The sequence below is a fragment of the Magnolia sinica genome, chromosome 13 (genome assembly GCF_029962835.1).
Source record: "Magnolia sinica isolate HGM2019 chromosome 13, MsV1, whole genome shotgun sequence".
Taxonomy (NCBI): domain Eukaryota; kingdom Viridiplantae; phylum Streptophyta; class Magnoliopsida; order Magnoliales; family Magnoliaceae; genus Magnolia; species Magnolia sinica.
Genome location: NC_080585.1, coordinates 15,021,013 through 15,044,436, shown reverse-complemented (window position 1 = coordinate 15,044,436; position 23,424 = coordinate 15,021,013). Strand labels below are relative to the sequence as shown.

At 39.7% G+C, this 23,424-nt stretch overlaps 1 protein-coding gene across 1 annotated transcript; it reads left to right on the top strand.

Annotated features, from left to right (window-relative positions):
• The first annotated feature begins 4,659 nt into the window (after positions 1-4,659).
• On the top strand, positions 4,660-11,337 carry LOC131222945 (beta-glucosidase 24-like). Its single transcript, XM_058218204.1, has 13 exons — positions 4,660-4,827; positions 4,922-4,988; positions 5,108-5,166; positions 6,120-6,195; positions 6,268-6,348; positions 6,737-6,824; positions 7,649-7,895; positions 8,246-8,361; positions 8,626-8,876; positions 8,966-8,997; positions 9,071-9,176; positions 10,514-10,619; positions 10,816-11,337. Exons 1-13 carry the CDS (start codon positions 4,690-4,692, stop codon positions 11,027-11,029), a joined length of 1,581 nt encoding a protein of 526 aa, XP_058074187.1. The 5' UTR covers positions 4,660-4,689; the 3' UTR covers positions 11,030-11,337.
• Positions 11,338-23,424: the final 12,087 nt, after the last annotated feature.

Genomic DNA, 23,424 nt, shown 5'->3' with positions numbered 1-23,424 from the left:
TATCAGATCTGAGACATTTTACTGTTTTACCTGTCTCGTTTTCTACCATAACTTTCCACTTCTTAAATACATCAAATACATCAGATTTATGTTTTAAGAAATATACCCACAGTTTTCTACTAGCATCATCAATAAAAGAAACAAAATAACGTGAGCCACCAAGAGATGATACCTGTGCCAGTCCCTACACATTAGTGTGTACAAGCTCCAACAGATGCATCTTTAGAGCGCGTCCTATCTTCTTGAAGCTTACCCTCTTCTGCTTTCCATACACGAAGTCCTCGCAGAATTCTAAGTCAATAGACTTCAGCCCTGGTAGCTTCCCTTTTGACAATAGCACTTTCATTCCTTTCTCACTCATATCTCCCAACCTCTGATGCCATAACTGCCCATTCACTCCAGTTGATGCGACTGCGAGTGAACTATACAATCCTAAAGTCACGTACAAAGTATCTTCCTTCTTGCCTCAAGATATCACCAAGGCACCTTTTGTGATCTTTCAGGAATTACTGGTGAATGTCGTCACATAACCGGTATCGGCCAACTGCCCTACTGAGATCAGATTCCTTCTCAAACTCGGTACATGTTTGACATCCTTCAGTTTCAAAGTCGTTCCATCTTTCTGACTTATATGAACGTCTCCCTTTCCAACGATACTGCATGGCTCATCATCACCTAGGTAGACTCTCTCGAAGTCACCTGATACATAATTACACAGAACTTCCTTACATGAAGTGGTATGAAACGAAGCACCCGAGTCTATAACCAAAGACTCATTCCTCGCATCAAAAGACAAGAGCAACGCCTCTGTATCACTCTTCTCAGATAGATTCACTAAATCCTTCCCGCCTTAAGAGCTTCCATCTTGTTTCTTGAGTGCCCTGCAATCATGTTTCATGTGCCCCTTCTTGCCGCAATGTCAGCACCCGTCTTTGTCTTTCGGTCCCTTGAACTTCTTCCTCGACTTAAACTGCCCGTGTTTATTACCTCCTTTGTTCAGCGATCTTCCTCTTCCTTCAACGTTTAGAGCATTCACTGAATCCCCTAAAACTCCTAATGCCTTTCTTCTATATTCTTCGCTGAGAATTAAACTGGCCACATCATCAAATTTCAGCTTTGTTGACCTTGAGGAATTGCTCACAGCAATCACCAAACCATCTTAACTGTCTGGCAAACTGGACAAAATCAATAATGCCCTGACCTCATCCTCAAAAATAATGTCAACGGATTCCAACTAGCTCATGACTGTATTAAACTCGTTTAGATGTTCAGCCACGCTCCTACCATCTGACATCTTCATGCTGAATAGTTGTTTCATAAGATGAACCTTGTTAGACGCTGAGGATTTTTCATACATGGTGGCTAGGGCTTCTATTAATTCTTTTGTGGTTTTCATCTTGGACATATTGAAGACGATGCTCTTGGACAAAGAGAGTCGGATGGTTCCTAAAGCCTTTCGATCCAATGAAAATCATTCATCATCTGTCATCTTTTCTGGTTTCTTCTCTTTTCCTCCTAGAGGAATATAGAGGTCCTTCTGATACAAATAATCTTCCACGTGCATCTTCTAGAAGGCAAAGTTTGAACCATCAAACTTCTCAATTCTAGTCTTCCCTTTTTCTGTCATCACACCCAATAAAACTAAACAAATAGCTCTGATACCAGTTGTTGCGCAACACGCCAACAACGCAGTAATCCGAGATTCAATCTCCAGTTTTACCCACAAATGATAAACAAAAAGAAATATAAACTAGAAACAGATCAAAGCAATCCAAACAAACCACAATATAAGATATACATGGAAAAACTCCAAACTAGGGTAAAAAACTACGGATGCAAACTTCCATTATGAAGAAAAACGAAGATTACAATGCAAAATACTAACCTCTCCCTTTCAAGTATATAGAAAACCCTTTGTCAACACATTAGAATTATTTTTCAATAATTTTCAATACACTAGAAAAGCCCTAGGGACACCTATATATAGTTTAGGCAACTTCCCTTTCGCACCCTTGCGAAAGGCAACACAAAAATCCGTAATCCGCATCAAATTCAAAAACGAATCTGCGTAACCACGACCGGTCGAGCAGACTGCACGACCGGTCGAGCGGACCCCACGACCGCCACGACCGGTCAAGCACCTTAGAACCAAAAAAAAACTGATACTCACAGGACTTTGAGTCGAGCCAGTCTACGACTGGTCGAGCAGGGCCCACGACCGGTCGTGCGACCCCCAGATGTGGCTCCAAATCTCAACACTAGGATCATCCTTGGTGAATGGCCCATTCATGATGGGTCCCATCATATAAACATTTGGATCATTGTATCATTTTCCCCCACTTGTACAAACTTAAATTCAACTTCTCCACCAACCATTAAACTGTATGGTACCTCATTTTTGTAAAAATTTAACACCATCTTTACAATTTTTTATTTGCTTCTTTTTTTCCTTTTTTTCCTTTTTGAAAAATGATTTTCTTCATTTGATTTCCATAAGATGGTCACTAATTGGACAGTTATGATCAGTCATGTATTTTCCAGGCTGTGCTCATCCACGCTCCACATGCTTCCCCCATTTTAAGAACCCACGTGAGGATTGGGAGCTCACGTGATTTGATACGTGGGATGGCCTTGCATCACGTGGGAGGATTTTAAGAGGACTCACCCCCCGTTTTAGTTAAATATAAAGCCATCAATGTTGACTGTGCACGAGAATGATATGGTGTTATGCCCATGACCACCCCCATTGTACTGTACATATGGCATGTACCTCAAACATTAACCGGACAAATAGTGGGACCCACCGTAGATAGATTGTAATCTAAAAGTTAAAATGAAAATGTAATTTTAACTGGCTGATTGGAGGACATGTAATGAACTGGGGCTAGGACCTCTGGAGTGGCCCTACAGTACCAAAATCTCGGTACTGGTCAGTTCCGTAGGCCACACCATGATTTATCTGTTTTATCCATACCATCCATCCATTTTTTTCAGATCATTTTAGTGAATGAAGAAAAAAATGAGACAAATCCAAATCTCAAGTGAACCACACCACAGGAAACAGTGTTGATTGAATTCCCACCATTAAAAATTTCTTAACCATCGTAATGTTTATCTTCCATCTAACCTGTTGATTAGGTCAGACAGACTTGGATGAAGGGGAAACAAAAATATCAGCTTGATCCAAAACTTTTGTGGCCCCTAATTGTAGGCGTTCAATCAACACTGTTTCCTATGGTGTGGTCCAAATGAGATTTATATCTGCCACATTTATTGGTATGGTGTCCTAAAATGAGTTTCAAAATGGATGAACGGTATGGATAAAACACATACATATGGGAGTCCGAATATGCTACAACCCTTCCTGCAGCGAGACCGTGCAACAAAAAACTCTGTGCGGCCCACCGAGATGTCCGTAGATCCAACGCCCTTCTCTGGCCCGAAGAAGTTTTGGATCAGGTTTAGTTTCGTACTGTCCCTTCATCCTGATAGGACTCACCTTATGAACCACTTGGATGGCATATAAACATCACGTGGGCCCAGGAAGGTTCGGCCATCTCATCCGGTCAACTCACTGTTTCCCCTCGTGTAGCTAATTTGAGTACTGGATATGCCTAATTTTTGGGCTCACGAACTAGAATCACCTGCGGCAACTGTTGGACGGACTGGATGTGACACAGGTACGATGGTGGGCCACACGGAGCTTTTTGTTGCACGGGCTCCCAACAACGGGTTATAGGGAATTCACGCACCCTGCGCGCGGATATCTTGACTTATGGGGACGCACATAGATATGGCACTCGTGTTAAGAAATCCTGGCCACTCATCAATTGGGGCCTGCTTCAAACATGCTGTAGACTGGAAATATCAGATGGGCAAACGTGAACCGTTGATCATCTTCTCCGACCGTTGAACTTTTGGGGCCTCCATGCTGACTGGACAGGAAACTTTAATTAGTGCACGTGTGAGTGTGTACATGCACTGCAAATTCTCTCGTCGCGTCAAAAGAAACGCTTGGGAATGTCACGCGGACATTTTCATAATGACTAAAATATACCTGTAATTGACCATATTACCCCAACTCGTTTAAAGAAAAAATTCAAAACCAGCGCATTTTATAAACGAGGCCTGGGCGTTTTAGTCATCCTACGAGGGCATTTTGGACACTTTAAAAGAAAATGAAACAGTTATTTAAGCGCGGTTGTCGCCGCCGCCAACGCCCTAGCGTTCTCTCTCCTAGAAAATATTCAGTACTCTAGCAGACCGTGATGGTGTATGCTCAGGCACTTAGAATTGTAAAAAGGTAAAACACGTATAACGCAATCAAAACCGTCCAAATAGTGGGGGCAATGTTATTTTGGCCATAAACAATAAATTGTATAGAGATAATATACTAATGACGGGTAATCACGCATCTTCTAATGTATGGTCCATATTCAACAAAACAATGTCCATGAATCGATGATCAAGATGGCCGAATCAATCTAATATCAGGCTTATATCTTAACTAAAACGGATCCCCCAATTTCAGATAGTATTTTTATTTACATATGTTACACGTGGACAATTTACGAGTGCAAGTGTGGCCAGTGTATCAAGCCACTACGCTTCTTCTTACTCGGACACTACTCGGGCATCTATATAAGTATGGACTCAATCTCATGAAAACGTGCAGTAGGCCAGAACAAAATGAGTTCCCAAAATACCCTTGCAGTCTTGATTTTCTGTTTCCTGCTTTTATCAAAAGAAGGAATCCTTTGCAGTGCTCTCAACAGAAATTCATTCCCAAATGAATTCCAATTTGGTTTCAGTACATCTGCATTTCAGGTATACTTCACATTCCAAAAAAAAAAAAAACTCAGCCGTTGTTGTTGTTTCCTTTTATAAAATGTTAATTTTTTCTTTTTTATTTAAATTTCAGGTGGAAGGAGCAGCTCTTGAAGATGGGAGGGGTGTAAGCATCTGGGATACTTTCTGTTCCCTTCCTGGTAAATACCCAAAATGCCTTTTTCTTTCTCTCTTTTTTATGGCTATTTTACTGTTTCTTCCCTTGGGCGTTTCTGTAATTATTGCAATGACTGGTGTTGGATTTTTTAAATGTTTGTAGGGAAGATATTGGGTGGAGGAAATGGAGACGTAGCAGCTGATGTGTATCATCGATACAAGGTATTTGCATTTTATTTGAATTTGAGGGGACGCGAATTTCCTATTTGGTGCCCACTGTGACGTCTATGTGGCATCCACTCCGTCCATCAGTTGCGCGAGCTCGTGTTAGATCATGGACCCAAAAATCAGGCATATCCGAAATTCATGTGCGCCACACCATAGGAAATAGTGAGAATGGGACACCACCATCGAAACCTTCTCGGACCCACTAAAGCTTTTTGGATAAGGCTGGTAGTTGGGTCTTTCATGCTGATGGGACTCACATTATGAATGGGTGGGATGGCATGTAAACATCACGGGCAGACCCAGGAAGGCTTCGGTGTTAGGTGTGTCCATTCCCACTATTTCCTATGGCCCCGGTCTAGGCAGCGTCGGGCCTAATTTTTGCATTACGGGCTGGGCTTAGACAGACGTCGGCCCATTTCAAGCCTAGCCAGCTGACAGCCCTAATTCCAACTAGTTGTATGGGAGTTTACAATACAGCTAGTTTCATCAGATATAGGGAAGAGTTCCCTCATTGATATGGTGTGTCCATTCATTCAACCCTACTCTTAGCAGGTCATGAAGCAAAACTCACACAGATCAAATGATCTTAACCATCCAATCAATAGCACTCAAAATGTGACGGTCAAGATCGTTTGAAAAAAAGATAGGTCCAGTGATCAAATTCAATCAGATTCCGGTGTGCCCCACCCTGGATATCTTACAATCCAAGAGAATCACTTTGGTCAGATGATGCTAACCATCACAACTATGGTTTGAAAAACAAACCGCTATGAAAGATGACCAACAATCAAATGGTGACAATCATGTGGGTCAGTCTGATTTTTGCATGGTGATCTGGTTCAAGTGGGATGCAAGGAATGCACGGTCCTGATCAGCCGATTATGCAAATGTAACTAGTTATATTCTTTTATTTTTGGGATTTTAATGTGAATGAAGCTTATTTCCAGGAAGATGTTCAAATTCTCAAGAACTTGGGGACAGATCTATACAGGTTTTCAATATCTTGGCCAAGGATATTTCCAGGTATGCTGTACATTTGTGTTTGCACGTGCATGTTTGTGTGGTTTTGATCTCACACGTGGGATCCACTTGCAGGAGGATCTACGAGGCATGGAGCTGTGAACCTGAAAGGCGTACAATACTACAATAATCTCATAAATGAGTTGATAAAAAATGGTAATTATTTATTTAACAAGGATGATAGATAGTGCATTCAATCTCAATTTCCATACATGCGGTCCATATGTGTTAGATCCGTACCTTTCATCTATTGGGTCCTACCATGGATGGAGGTGAACTGTTCGGATTATCCTAGCCAATGATTGAAGGAGTCTTGAGGATTAGGTGGCTAGGAAAAGGTCCAATCAACGATGAACATTCAACGGGTGGAAAATCCGACAATCAAATCGCTAAAATCACACCAATGAATTGATTTTATGCATGCAATGGTCAATCCATGGTGGGGAACAATACATGAACGGTCTAGATCTCAATTCAGATGATCTTCACGGGTTGTCTTAAAACTACGGATTATTCTATGAATGTCTTGTTGTTGTGTGTGTAGGGATTGAACCATGTGCAACTATTTTCCACTGGGATGTACCACAAGTTCTTGAAGATGAATATGGAGGATTCAGAAGCAAGAGAATTCTGTACGGACAATAACATACTCAGATGATTTTATTTTTATTTTTTAAATGAGGTTTGAAAGTAAAAAATCTCTAATTAAAATTTTCAAAATTATAGAAATTAAAAAGAAAACTCTCATGGATGACTCGTCCGAGTCAACTAGGATTCAGTTGATTTGGTCGAGTCCAATCCAGTTTGGCACCATGAGTCATAACTGAAAATATTCAGAACTGGATGAGTCACCCAACTCGGGACCAATCGTGTCGTTAAAGTCACTGAGTCTTCTATCCATGCATCTCAAAGGGATTTAGCTTAAGAGCATCAACCATTCCATGAAGAATGTGATAATTGTAGACATTTTAGTTTTTCTTCTTCTTCTTCTTTCCTCACAATATACGCTTAGTTGCAATAATGGCCCAGTTGGGCTGTTGCCCAGCTTGTGTGGATTGGACTTGGATTTAACTTTTAGGCCTGTGGGCTCGTCTTGGGCATGATTCTCCAGCCTGAAAAATAAACAGGCTGGACCAGGGCCTAGACTTATCGACATTTCTACGAAGCCTGGCCGAGCCCGAATCTAAGGCCATTATGGCCTAAAACATGAATGTGCTGGTTAGACCTGGCCAATGGTTATTGCTGTTTATTGCGGGCTAAATCAGACACTTAGGCTCCTCCGATAGGGAGGATCGTGGGGTTATCTCTATCTCCATCCACCATGGGGGCCCTTTGTGTAAATAATTTGCATCACCCAAAAGGCGGCCCCCACTCGTGTAGTTTGTTGAGCTGCTAAGAGCTTGATCGAACACTTTCGATCCTTCATTCCTGACATATTGAGAATTGTTGGTTCCAGGGACGACTACAGTGAATTTGCCGAGTTCTGTTTTAAGGCGTTTGGTGACAGGGTGAAAATGTGGGTGACTATAAATGAACCTTCAATCTTCTCTACTCATGGCTATGAAAATGGGATCAATGCGCCGGGCAGATGCTCGCCTCCATCCTGTCCCGCTGGTGACTCTTCCAGGGAGCCATACATTGTCGCTCACAATCTCCTACTTGCGCACTCCCGTGCGGTCAAGATTTACCGATCCAAATATCAAGTAAAGCATTTTTACCTTCTCATTTTTTACTCATTATATGATTCTTGATTTAGAGAAACACCACACTTTGGATCCACCCTTAAACAACATAGGTAGTGGATCTGGTGGTCCCTATTATATGATGAGCCAAATAGACAATTAAAACAATAAGACCCGCCTCTGAACAGTTTGGATCACCATATGGTGTGGACCCAACATTACAGTTTGTTGGTCTGAACAAAAGCCCAGTGTGGCCAGAACAGATAAGAACTTGATGGACAAATGCATGATATTTATAAATAAATCTAATTAAAAGGGGGAAAAAAAAAAAAAAAAAAACTAATCTTATTTAGTTGAATTTTCATTTACAGAAAAACCAAAAGGGGAGAATTGGCATCTCAGTACACTCAGATTGGTATATGCCACTTTCTTCTTCAAAAGCAGACGTCGACGCAACTCAACGGGTTTTGGACAATACATTAGGCCTGTGCGTAAATCATGCTTTCATATTCTTTCATTTTATATAATTAATTAAAGGGGTTATCTATTCTAAGCACGTTCTGTCAGGCTGCTTAGCATGTCCCCCAAAAAATTTAAACAAATGGAACAGTCTTCAGGCAATCCAGACCATCTGTGAATGGGCCACAATCCAAAATAACACAAGTCTTGCATTGCACACAAGCATAGGAATAAGCACACATTAAATGCCTGTCATTGTAGCCATTTGAAGGAACTTGTTTGGATGTTGTAGATATTTAGACCCAGTCGTCTTCGGTGACTACCCATCGTCGGTGAAAAAATTGGTCGGAAATCGGTTACCTATTTTTACAGAACAAGAATCCAATGATATTAAGGGCTCTTCCGACTTCATTGGAATGAATCATTACATAACAATGTATGTGATGGATAATTCCACTGCGGTTCCTGCCCCGCCAATGGACGGTCCCACCCAAGATGAGCCCGACAGCCCAGAAGTTCAAGATACCTTTGCTATTACCACAAGTAATTTTCTTTCACATTTTCCATCATGTTTATGTTAACTAATCTAATCCGCTGTGTTCATTAATGACAATGTTCATCTTCATGTGCAGGTGAGAAAGATGGTGTTGCCATTGGACCCAGTGTATGTTTGAGTTTTCAGAATTAAAATCAGATAACTCATTCTTAAATGGTATTAACCTTTAATGCTTGTGCAGGAAGGAGGAGTAAGCTACTGGAGATCTTATCCATTTGGAATTAAGCTTCTATTGGATTATATCAAAGTTAAATACGAAAATCCGCCCGTTTATATTACTGAGATAGGTAAATAAGATTTACCAATTATGATTTATTTTTTAGTGTTACTGCCATTCATTTTATGTATTAGGATTTGTTACATAAGAGTTCTCCATACGATAGTTCATATATCTATCTTTCCATGTGATGCCTCAAACAGGAGAAGATAGACATGCAAGGGATTGTTTGGCTCCTTGGAATCTTAAAAGATGGAGTGAATCTGTTTCTGTGGAAACAGATTTCTTGAGAAGGAGATGGTCTATGCTGCTTGGGTACTGGGAAAGCCATCCTCATGAAGTTAAAAATAGTGGTTGAGTACTGGAAAACGGATTATTAGAGAGGAATCAAATCCCCGGTGATTGGATCCTTACTTTTGCTCAGGTGGTGGACTCTATCAAAATGGATCTCCTCAAGAATCCATTTCAACCGTTTTGCAGCACTGAAATGAAAGTGAAGGTCCTTACTAATGGATTCTGTTTCCATCAGGGCTACTTTGTTAGGAGCCAAACCCAGTTATAGGAGACATGTCTGCCAAATAGCCAAATTCGACGCATGATTTGAGGTGATTTTGGTTGATCTATGGGGAATTTTTCAAAATTATACAGAGTGGTCCCAATTAGCCTAAGACCCAATTCCCAGCTGCACAATTTCTGTATGACATCCAAACAGGCCAGACCTAAAATTATCTCATTTACGTATTGAAATACCTTGCTTATGATAGAGAAATGTAAACAAATTCAACACCATAGAGAAAGAAAATGTGGATCTTCGATCCATTGAATTACTGTATTAGATCACAAAGTCCCATTTTATGAGAGCACGAATATTAGATGACCCATTTTAAGCTTACATCGACACTTGGCATATGTTGGTCCCACATGATGTATTTTCACCATCAAAGTCCCATTTTATGCTAGCATGAATATTAGAGGACCCATTTTAAGCTTACGTTGATACTTGGCAGATGTGTGGCAGATGTGGGTCCGACATGATGTACTTTCACCATCAATATGTTCCCTGTTCTGGGCCATCTGAATTTTCAATCAGTCTGATTTTTAAGATCTAGAGGTTTTCTGAGGTTACCCATCTTACGGATGGATTGGATTCTATGAACACATCACTGGACCCCACATCTACCTGGTACCACCGTAAGCTTCTGGTGGCAAGATAACAACTGGAGCATGCCCCTTTTATAATAAGAAGCAATATCTTGCATTGGATAGCAAAAAAAGAACACTATATAACTGAGAAAGGATTTTCCTCTTGATTGTGGAAACCTTAGTTTCTATTACATTATAGTTAAAGCTGATTTAAGCTTCTTTAAGTTCGAAGAAATCTGAAGATAGTAATTGGGATATTTCCAGGTTATGTAAATCTAGATGACGGCCAGCCATTGGAAGAAATCCTTCAAGACACCGACAGGATCCAATTCATCAAAGATACACTAAATTACACACTGCAAGCAATGAGGTAATTATCATTAAATAAAACCATTCCCATGGAAATTACAAAACTACATCCGAAATGGCTAAATGCTGTTCAATGGACCATTTATCGACCTCATCAACATCCATCTATCTGTTTATCAGTCTCTCATGTACCATCAATGCCCCATACAGAACAAAAGATTGTTACTAACAATTTTTTTTTTTTAATTGTGATTCAGCGAGGGAGCGGACATTAGAGGCTATCTTTTGTGGTCTTACATTGACAATTTCGAGTGGGACAATGGCTATTCGTTTCGCCTTGGCCTTTACTATGTCAATTACACTAATAATGATCAGCGACGGATCCCAAAAGCATCTGCAACTTGGTTTAGAGAAGCAATGAATACAGATTTGATGAGTGGGGCCCGCCGATTTGGGAAATCAGCGTATTGAAGTAGGTCTTCTTCAACAACATTCATCTGATGGGCCATTTTTGATACAGAAGCACTTGTATGTATGCTCTGATACAACTTTTGTGTAATGGTGATTGATTATGATGATATAATGATAATGTCTCCGTAGAAAGCATGGATATAAAATCACTTGAATAGGCAATGACAATGACATGCAAGCATTGCTAGATAGCCCATATCTAGCACCTTCAATGTACACATGGCAATCATCTCAGCTGATCAGAACCGTTGATCTGGTAGCCAATGTGTATAGGCCAAAACCCAAATGGCAGTTCATCAATTACTGTAGTCCTTGTATCGATTGTGAGTGATGGAATGCTTATGGAAATCTGGAGGAGAAAAATGAGCAATGTAATTGATGGGTGAGCGTCTTAACAATCAGACATTAGGATTTTATCCAATCCTTGCAATCTTTGGGCGATGGCCTTCCATTGGGTGGCCCACCAGATCACTTCTTCCAATAACCTTACATGAGTACAATGGTGATGCTAGAGATGGACAAGGCCGGGCTGATCTAGCGACCTTTTCAGGATTTCAAGGGCAATTTTCTCATAGATCATGCATGATGGGCAGGACTCGGGCCCAGCTTGACAGAGAGAGAGGCCTGGACCACTGAACCATGGGCCCCACTTCAAGAAACCTAAAGCCGGAGTATATTGTGCATATTCTCGGGTCCAGGGTCCTGTAAATACTCTAAAATGAGAAAGGCATGCTTTGTGTGTATCACCTACCTGCTCATCTCCCAGGCAACCAAGCATGTGTGCCTCAATATCTTACCAACCTCCCAAAATTAAACAGTACTCGTGCAAGTGAGGTGGGGGAAGAGTCCTCTTTTCCCGCGTGCCATTACGGCACATGCGTGGAGGATCTGGACCATTCGTCAGGTGGGGAGCACTGTGAAATGATGTCCTGGCTCAAAAAGCAGACAGGTGGTGGCGTACGCTTGTAGGAGGAAAAGGGACAGCTAGCAAAAACAATGACCCACCCGAAGAGTGCACAAACATAGTCTTGTATCAGCTCATGTTCTTGGTGGGTCCCACCTGACGAGTGACCAGGAACTCTCACGCGATGCAACTTGGGCCTGTGTGCAGCAAGGCCGCCTCCCCGTTGGATGGCATATAAACATCACGGTGGGCCCCATGAAGGTTTCAATGGTGGGTGCTTCATTCCCAGTGTTTCTTGTGGTGTGGCCCAATTGAGTTTCAGATCTCCCTCATGTTTGGCCTCATGTCTTAAAATGAGCTGGAGAAGTCGATGGACGGAGTAGATATAATACAAACACCACGGTCGGCCCCAGGAAGGTTTCATCACTGGGCGTTTCCATTCCCACCCTTTCCTGTGGTGTGGCCAATTGAGCTTTGGATCTTCCCATGTTTGGGCTCATGTTCTAAAATGAATTGGCGAAACGGATGAACGGAGTGGATATAACACAAACATCACGGTGAGCCCCACAGAGGTAAGTCGCGTTTTTCACTCCACCCGAAAATCGACAGTGCCCTACAGCTCGAGAGAAATTACATATTTACATGTCCTGTTGGCCTGCAAGATTCCTTAGCTGCGGGGCCCATGGTTAGGTGATTCAGACTGTCGTTTTAGTGGTTCTCACCGCCGTTTGTAACTCAAAAGGACATGTTTGTCGAATGGGCAGTTGCATCATGCGCTATTTTCAAGGCAACGGGTGAGATGTCTGGCGTCCGCTGTATGAACGCTGTAAGGCCATCAGACTAAAATGATATCATGAAGCGGGGCTCACATGCGTGTTATTCTACACCTCTTTGGGTGAACCGCGAGTGCCGCGAGTCACCTTAGCAGGACTCAGGTTCGCTGCAATACATTCCGGAATTGCTATTTAGGTTCATGTTGCACTGATCTAGACCGTCTGTATGGTGGACCTCACGTCGATTGGGATACCCAAAAAATCATGAAATTTCTTGATTAACAAATATAATTCGGTGCAATTTTTTGTGATATTTCATGATATATGGTACAACCAAACGCACCCTTTGAATAGAAACAAGGATAAAATACAACTCTTTGTTATACCATGGATGTTTTGGGTTGATGATGCAATTGTCTTTGTGGACCCAATCCAAACGAACGGGTCCGTCCTTTCACTTATCTAGATTCTTGAACTGATGGAACCCACCATATAAGTAAAACTCTGTGGACCCGATGTCATGTATGCATCTTATCCATGCTTTTCATCCATTTTACCAAATCATTTTATAACATGGCCCAAAATCGAAGCATATGCAAAACTCAAGGGACCACAGTCCAAAAAACCGTGTGAATTGAACGCCTACAATTGAAAACTTCTTGAGGGCCATGGAAGTTTTGTATCAAATTGATATTTGTGTTTTCCCTTCATCTAATTTTGAGTAACCCTGTGAACAGGTTCGACGACAAACAAACATCACTATGGGCCCTAGGAAGTTTTCAATGGTGGACATCATTATCCAGCTGTTTCTTGTGGTGTGGTCCACTTAGATCTATGGATATGATTTAATTTTGGGTTCAAATGAGCTGGTAAAGCGGACAGACGGCATGAATAAGACACGCATTACAGTGGGCCCTACAGAGTTTACTGTATTCAATCCGCTTCCTGTTAAGGGGGAGCTCAAAATATCTTTGTGATTAGAAGATCCGAGACGTCCAAACTTTGGCCTTTTCTTTGGACCATGGTTTTATCTTATATTTGGTCATTTCTTTTAGGCCGCCACTAGGCTCATGTCCACATATGGCCTGCAATGTCAAAATTATTAGGGACGCCATGCAACAAAGGGCCTATGTGGCATCCACTTCATGTATTTGTTGTGATGACTCATGTTCGGAGAATCAAGTAAGCCATGGGACAAGAAATAGCTAGTGGGCTGCCCGCCTGCCATTCACACCATTTAGCAATGTTCTCTCTTTCATTCTTAGCATGTAGGCCACAGTTTTTCCTTCGGATCTCTTTTAAGTTTTTTGTATGACAACTATTCAATGTTCCAAATTCATCTTCACGTGCAATTGTCCATTCAACAAATGAATTTTAAGATGCTTTTTTTTTTCTTCTTCTTTACACACACTTGCACACCCACACACACCAAAATGGATGCTAGAACCCATGACGTAAGTGTTGAAACTCTTATGAGTCGAGCCATGAGTAGGGACCCGATTGTTAGGATGACTTCTGTAATATAAAATCCAGTATATGAGTGGTTCAAAAAACCCACTCCCATCCCCCTCTCTGCAGCATTTTCACATGATGTTGTCAAATAGCCTCATCCTTCGTTCCATGAATGTGCAACCACCCTTACCAAATCTCCTACATCTTTAATTAACATACCATCAAAATGAGATCTTGGATCAGAATCTATGGTCACAGGAGCTTATGTTTTTCATAGTGTGTACAATGGATGATACACGGTCACTTCGGCATTGCTTGAAATTGCATATGTGACATACATGTAATCCAAATTAAATTGTACAATTTATGAAACTTTCTTTAAATGTACCATGAACCAAAAAGTATAATTATTTGATTATTTAACCATCCCATCCGTAGACATTTATTGGAGGTTATAAATGAAGAAAATTTGATACTCCTGCTACAACAAATTAATTAGTGTCCATGAATCACAATTTAGTCGGTTTACTTTGAGTTAACATATGCTATTCATCAAGTTTCTGAGTTCGTGCATATCAAGTGTTGTATGGTGCCAGAGTATCAAATTACTCCCCAATCTGCATAGCAAGCAATCACAGCTAGTGACAGGTAGGAGTGTCCACACACCGTTATCATTCATAATTTCATACTTGCATAAGTGGGCCATTGATCAGTTAATTAATAAGACCAGTAGACTTTTGGGATAAGGACTCCACCTAATAAATGAACCAGCCTAACTTCTATCGCAGAGCGTTCACTGGGGCCCCCTACTTGATGAATGGCCCAAAACACACGCCACGCTGCAGAAATAAACTCTTTGATCTGCCCCATGCATGCAATAATTGCTCGAAGCCTCAAAGGCCTCTCCTTTGGGTAATTAACCAAGCACCGACAATATTGAGTGGTGTTGCATTAGAAGAGAGAAGCCGGATATCTTTGGCAAAGCAACTCGCATCTAATGGAAGGATCTGATGACCTGAACGGTCAATCAAGTGGGTCCTACTATGACAGCACCAAACAAATGATTACTTAATGCAGCATGCTTTTGGATCTTGTTGAAAACAAAATAAAACAATTAAAATGCGTTTTTCATGCCTCATGCTTGTCCATTCCAGGGTCCGTTGAGTGAAGCAAAAGCGCTTCCCATTATCGTATGTATACGATTGCTTCGCAATGATGATCAGGTTGAGTGAATCATATTGAATTCTTGATGGCACAGGTAACTAAGGACTTAGCTGAATTGGTGCAGACCTGGGCTGGACTCTTTTCTTCCTCTCTCACTTCTCCTTGGTGAAGGGGTGGAAGAGGCCAAGGAAAATCTTAAGGGTTTTTTGGGTTTCTAGGCTTGTTGGGTGTCAAGGGATTATTGAAAATGAGAAAAGGAAGGTGTAGAGAATTCCAATAAATCAGTTCTTGATTTACGGAATCCTCCTTGATTATAGGAGACATAATTTAGATTATACGGTTTCCATTTGTTTATTATACGGTTTCCATTTGTAGTTATCTTTCCTATTTTATCTCTGTATTCAAACTCTACTCTGCTCTGTATACGTCTATATAAATGGAAAACTCAACCCCATAAAGGTATGGTTGTTTTACAAACATTGTTATGGTATCAGAGCCTTCTTTGGATTAACCTCCTCGATCCCCTCATGGCCGATTCTTCTTTCTCCTTCAACATCATGATCCACATGGTTACTATTAAACTCTCCTCCACAAATTATCTTCTCTGGCGAAATCAACGGCAGTGGCAAAAGGTAAACGAGAAGGTGGTCTGTATGTGCTGGAGCGTGGCAACTCTGCATTTGTTTCTGTCCTTAGAAATAAGAATTTACATGCTTCCTTTGAATTATGGCATACTCGCCTTGGTCATGTAAATCACTCTATTTTATCTCTTTTGAATAAAAAAGGACAATTATTTCTTACTTCTCTGTTGCCTAATCCATCTCTTTGCTCTACTTGTCAACTCGCTAAGAGCCATCGCTTGCCTTATTCTCTGAATACTACTCGATCTAATGTTATTTTAGGTCTCATCCATTGCGATATTTGGGATCCCGCTCCCGTCAAATCTAATTTGGGATTTAGCTATTATGTGTTATTTATCGATGATTACTCTCGATTTACTTGGCTCTATCCAATGAAATTAAAATCCGATTTCTTTGATATTTTTCTCCAATTTCAAAAATTGGTTGAAAACCAATACTCCACCAAATCAAGCTTTTTCAAAGCGATGATGGCGCCGAATTTACAAGCAATCGTTTTCAATCTCATCTTCGACAAGTTGGCATCCACCACCAAATGTCTTGCCCATATACTCCTTCCCAAAATGGTAGAGTTGAGCGCAAACATCGTCATGTGACAGAAACTAGCCTTGCTCTCCTGTTTCACTCCCACGTTCCTCCTTGGCATTGGGTTGACGCTTTCAGCACAGCAACCTACATTATCAACCGACTGCCTATGCCTGTTCTTGATGGTCTTTCACCTTTTGAAGTTTTATTTGGTAAGCCTCCTAATTATGAGAATTTTTATCCCTTTGGCTATAGAGTTTACCCATGCTTACGTGATTATGCACCTCACAAATTTTCTCCCCGTAGCTTACTGTGTATTTTTCTTGGTTATAGTTCCTCACTTGGGCGAGACTAATTTCTTCCTACTCTCACTTTTCATTGGTAGAGACGGGTGGAAGAGGCCAAGGAAAATCTTAAGGGATTTTTGGGTTTCTAGGCTTGTTGAGTTTTAAGGGATAACTGAAATTAGAAAGGGAGAGGTCTATTTATAGCTCACAAACTTGATTTTTTTTGTAACTCTTGGCAAGTTGAGGGTTAAAAGGGTTTGGATAGCCTAAATTTGAGATTGTCAATTGACAAGATCTTTATGATTGGATTATATGTCATGGATCATAATTTTGGTCCAAAGGAAGGGCACTAGAGTCTTTTTAGTTCTCCACATGATTATCCATTCGAAAATAGAGACTCTATATGCGTTGCACCTCCCCCTGCCAAGGCATGGGACCTTACATATGGCAAGCGACACCTAAGGAGCCGCCCTAGCCACAAGGTGTTACGCCCCAAAATTCGGGTACAGGGTGTACACCCTCAAACCCAAGTTTCAATTCGTAACTCATACACAAAGTGTATTAACTTAATTCTTTGATCAGTTTAATCAAAGGTGATAATTAGATTTAGTCTAAGTTTCACCCTAATTCTAATCACACATACATAATACTTAGCATCAATTAATCAGGCATATATAAATCTTGACGACTATTAAAATAATATAAATCTTAAAAATTATTTGTTTATTATATTATCATATTATAAAAATGTTTATTTCAAACTAATATTATTTCAATGAGATAAATCTAAACAATTTCTTAAGATCTCATAATGAATACCAATATGCATTATACGCTAATCAAATTATTCTAACAAATAAATCACATAATCAAAAATGTTCTAATGCCATCACTTCATCTTCAGACAAGTATGGCCACGTTTCATATGGGTCATGTTCAGGTGCGATAGATCCTTCCGGTTCATGCACCATATCATCAGCTAATGGCTCATCTGTATGGTTTTTTATCTATAAAATATTAAGCTAGTCAGGCTTAGTGAAATAACTCAGCATGATTCATAATCATAGCACTTGAAATTATAAAAAGTATTAAATGTAAAAATGTATGCACAATGATATGGATGCAAATGGTGTATGAATACATCAGATGGGATGATCGTCCATCTGTTTGGGTTAGAAGTTATCAACCCACATCCACTCATTAGGTAAGCTTGGACATAACCCTCATCTGGTAACGCTCTACCAGAATCGACATTTCTTCGAAGGAGGGCCCCTATGATCGACAATGCAAATGCAATGAATGATAGATAATGTATGAATATATCATTTTCATAACTGCCATAGATATTTGTCTTGATAAGAACATTGACATGTGAATTTAATGTACAATTATCATGGTCATGTAATTTGGCATAAATTAACAAGTGATTTACCGTAACATACAATATTGCAATAAAACACTCAAATCAGTATATCAATCAATCAAACAATCGTAAATAATTTATTTTAATTTCAATGAATCATGAGACACGTTGGGTTACTCACCTGAGTTTGGAAGTATAGACGCCACACTCTTGCACAGGTGGTAGACTCTTAGGAATTCCAACACCCGGTCAAGGGTTCGAGTATCCATAGGTGGTGAAATACCACTATGGCATGAGTGTGTGGAAATCGGATTGCATACTGAGTTACTCAGTACGCTCTTATCGTACTGAGTAAACTCAGTTGAGCCCACCGTGAATGAATGTAGTCTTTCCACACCGTCCATTTATTTTTCCAAATAATTTAAGGGGTTGAACCCAAAATTGAAGCATATCCAAAGATCAAGCCGATCATACCACAGGAAACAGTGGGAATAATGATTTCCACCCTTGAAATCTAGCTAGGTCCCACAGTGATGTTTATCTGTCATCCAACCTGTTCATAAGATCATACAGACATGGATGAATGGAAAACATAAAAATAAGCTTGATTCAAAACTTACTTAGTCCTCGAGAATTTTTCAACGGTAGATGTTCAATTTACATTGTTTCTTGTTGTATGGTTCATTTTAGCGTTGGATATGCTTCATTTTTGGGCTCTAGCCCTGAAATTATCCAATAAAATGAATGGACGGAATAATTAAAATTTCTATTTAGATTTTTTTCTTTTATTTTCTTTTTAAGATTATAAAATTGAATGGAAATTGCTTGATCGGAGTGGTCCGTTGGATTATTAGATCATTCAAATTCTTGAGGTCTTGTCATGCTTTGCCTCTACACATTAAATGAATGGTGTGGATCTAACCACACATATACCGATGGCCCATCTTAACCTTCTACCCCAAGTGATAACAACACTTGCACAGAAATCCAAGTTTTTCTTATTAACCATTTCTAGATCTGACTAATGTGACCCATCTGATGGTCAAATTGATCTGGAAATTAGGGCCATTATATATTTTGGCCTTAGGAATCGTATGATCCGTATAGATCTAATCTGATATGATTAAGTACATACCAATCACAATTAGAAATTTCACATAAAATTTTAGACTTTCATTGCATTTACATCGTATCTACCCATAATCAAATACGATAAATGTGTGGCTGATCCACACCGTTCATTGCATAGATTGAGTTAAATTAAATGCATAAAAATACTAAAAGAAAGACGATAGACATACCTGATCTAAGCTATCTAAAATATCATGTCTTCCTTTCTCAGTTGTCGCAGGGTGCCTTTTTTAAGGATACAAGGAAGTTTATGGATATTTATAAGGGAGAGATAAGATAGAAATAAGATAGGGATAAGATTTTAAAATAATAATGATAATAATAATCTTTTATTCATGTATTATTAATATTATTATCATTAAATTTTTAAGGGCGTTACAAAAGGGGCTCCTTGCTTTGACAGGTGAGCACCCACACGTGTTACCTTTGTTTTTTTTTTTTTTTTTTGTTAGGTTGTTTAAACTCTAGAAATTGATGGCCTTTAGGTATGGGTTGGTTTTGAGTTGGTTTTGGGTTTGACTTGACAAGGTGAGTCGACTGGGTATGTTGACCGAGTGAGTTGACTTCGTAGGTTAACTTGGTGAGTCGACTCGGTGAGTTGATTGGGTTTAACTAGGTTTAACCATGTTTGGTCGACTGGGTTTTATTGGGTTTGATTAGGTTGAGTTAGGTTAGGTTGATTGGATTAAGACTGGGTGAGTTTAGCTAGATTTAGGTTTGATTGGGTTTTAAGATTAGGCCAGTTAAGAGTTTGGATTTATGTTTAGGATTTGGCATTGTTGACTCGGTCCATCTTGAATAGCTTGTCTACCTGGGGTGGGGTGCCTACAACAAATCTAATCTATCAGGCATTTATTTTGGCCCCACATATGATGCCCTTGCACTCAAGCGAGTGTAACTAACCTCTCATATTGGGCAATAATGAACAATTTAAAAATGTGGTTGCTCATTCCCTATGGACACGACTTCCTTGCAGGACCCCCCCATCCCCCCCCCCCCCCCCCCCAAATACTAAGGTCTATGAGACGCTAACACAAGAAAGAGTGATGAGGAAGACTACCATCTAAAGTCTGCAAAACCTTAAATTCACAAGGAAAAAAGAAGAAGGAAAATTCAAGAATTTTATTTATCAATAATCATCATCAACCTTCTAATTACATCACTTATAAAGAAAAACAAACACTAATTAGGAGTCCTAATACAACTAAATTGAAACTTACTCGAAATAATAAAATTTACTAAAAATAGAAAGTCCTAATTTAATTTTGTCGGATGATTCCTGGCACGACAAGAAGCGAATCTTAAGAAGACTGTATATACTAAAATTCTAAGACGAATGACATACATCCAAACCTAAAACTTATTAAAAATAGTAAGTTTTTTCCTTTAAAACTATGATTTTGAATTAAAAGGAAGCATTTTCTCATGAAATAGAACAACAAGACTCACTTAGAGGGGTCGATTGGTCCTAAGTAGCCTATTCCAATCAAAATTCATAAGTTGTGTGTCCCGTGATGATATTTGGATCAAAAGTTATGCCCATTTTATGGTTTGCACTTCGAACGTCCATTTCTCCCTATCTGAAATGAATTTCTTTGATGTCAATGTCCCTGGGGCGTCAATTATGACATACCCTATATAGAATTGAGCCCAAATATGACAAAACTAAGTTTGATTATGTTAAAACTTCTTCCGGTCCATTTTTGCGATGAACGAGCCTGCAGTCCTCTTTACATCAAACACTTCGTGATGTATGTGCTATATCCACTCAATCCATCTATCGGTCCTCTCCTTTTAAATATAAGATAAACAATGAGGCAGATCTAGAACTCAAGTGTGTGTGTGTGTGTGGACAAAAATGCCCTTGAAATCTTCTTGTGGCCCGTTGTGATGTTTATTTGCCATCCAACTCATTCATAAGATGAATCCTGCCAGAACGAAGCGAAAATACAGATATAAGTCTGATCCAAAACTTATGTAGCCTAGGAAGGTCTAAACGGTGGGTGCCCAATCCCCACTGTTTCTTATATGTGGTCCACTTAAATCTTAAATCTGTCTTATTTTTTAGATCACATTAAACCTAATGTACGATGGTGTAACAGATGGATTGAGTCGGCCCCAAAGACCTTAGGGTCAGAGGGCATCCCAGTAATGTTGGAAGCAGGGGCTGTGTGTGGCCCACCATGATGTATCCATACGGTTTATACATTTTCACATATCATTTTAAGATATGATCCCAGGTATGAGACAGATCCCAGGCTCAAGTGGACTATACAATGGGGATTGAACGCCCACCATTAAAACTTTCTTGGGACCACGGAACTTTTGGATCTAAGTTATTTTCCCTTCATCGTGATTTGTACAACCTTATGATCAGATTAGATGGCAAATAAATATCACAATGAGCCATAAAAATGTTTTAACAGTGGGTATCATTATCGTTTCTTGTTCTATGGTTCACTTAAGTTTTGGATAATTTAGAAAAATGGATAAACAATACGGATAAAACTTATATATTACTGTGGGCCCTATGAATCCCCTGTCTAGACCGATTTCCGTCCCGGCGGGGGCAGGACGCAATCCGCTTCCGGTGACGTTGCAGGCGTATGTAGAACGGCGTCAATTTACACATAGATAACGACGTGGCAAAAGTGATCACGTGAGCATTGAAAACGCGGCGTGTTGCCCACGATGCGTTCTTAGACGGAAAAGATATTCTAGAACGATGACCAAGCGGGTCAATGGTCTGGATCTCCAAACCACTTAACCAAATTTAGATTTTGTACGTTGCAAGCTTTTGCATTGCTTTAAAATATCCTGACCTTTGATTCCTTGACGCTAATTTATATGAAACTCATCATAAGTAATTTTTAAGTGAGTACGTATCATATTACATCCTCTCGCAGAGTAAAAGTTTTCCACTTTAAATTATTAAGTGACACGTGTATCCATCTCTTAGACTTGTGCCTTGTCGACCCGATCAAATTTGACCTTTGGTACTTACCTAATTCTAAAATTGGACCACGGCACACAGACAGGTGGTCAAGATTTTTACAACCGCCCATTCCTACCATGCAACTTTTCCACGCCTTCTACGGGAATAAATGGTGGTAAGTAGAGGGAATTCGGAGTAAGTGGAAGTAAATGATTTATTTATTTATTTTTTTCAAACCCACACGCACGCACGCCCATACACTCTTGCCCTAGTAGAATTTCACCACCTATGGGTACTCAAACCCATGACCGGGTGTTGAAACTCTGAGAGTCTACCACCTGAGCAGGAGTAGGACCCGAAGTAATTGATTTTTGATGTGTGTTTGGACGGGAGTAAGTGCATGTAAATAATCAGTAAGTAAAATATAAATGAAATCTTCTTGTGCGAGATGATTTGGAACTATACGAAATGAAATGCCCTTTAAACTCCCTTGAAAAGCTGCTTAAGCAAAGAAAACTGCCACTATATACATGTCCACCATCCATGTAGCATGCTGATGATTCTCTATAACAATCCAATCAATGATTACATTACTAAAATCACACTAGTAGAATGATCCAAACCATTCACAAATTAGTTATTTAAATTGACTGTTAAAAATGACTGGAAAGTTATTTATTTGTAATTCTTCTGTTTGTAGCCTACCTAAGATTTGAAATTTCCTCACTTTTAACTAAAGTATATATTTCAATAAATTTATTACCATCATTCAATGAAATATTACACATGTATACTAATTTAAGATATTAAAGCTGTTTTGAAATATTATATATATTTCTATGAATATATTAAAAAATTCGAGCGTATTCTAATTCATCTGCTCTACTCTCTTCCAAATATAATATTTAGATATAAAATGCATTTCATTTACTTCAACTCAAATATAATTAAGCAAGTCATTTACGCCCAATTCATCTACTCTTGACTAATTCTATTTCTCATGTGCCTTCATTTACAAGCTCCCAAACGCAAGCCATCACCGCATCTAGGAAAAATCTTGTCTATCAACTTCACCCGCTCACTTTTAAACAATGAGGTAAAAAATAAAGTAGATCTAAAACTCAAGTTTATATAATTGTATAAACATTGCGGCAGCCCAATAAGGTTTGAACGTGGGTGTTTTGGACGAATGGACCGTTGTAAAAAACTTGACCACGTCCAAT

What these genes read in the sequence shown, in the direction of transcription:
- LOC131222945 (XM_058218204.1), top strand. Translation starts at nt 4,690, where the DNA reads ATGAGTTCCCAAAATACCCTTGCAGTCTTGATTTTCTGTTTCCTGCTT. An exon ending in TTTACCGATCCAAATATCAA is followed by an intron (nt 7,896 to 8,245) that starts GTAAAGCATTTT and finishes TTTCATTTACAG; the next exon opens with AAAAACCAAAAGGGGAGAAT. An exon ending in TACCTTTGCTATTACCACAA is followed by an intron (nt 8,877 to 8,965) that starts GTAATTTTCTTT and finishes CTTCATGTGCAG; the next exon opens with GTGAGAAAGATGGTGTTGCC.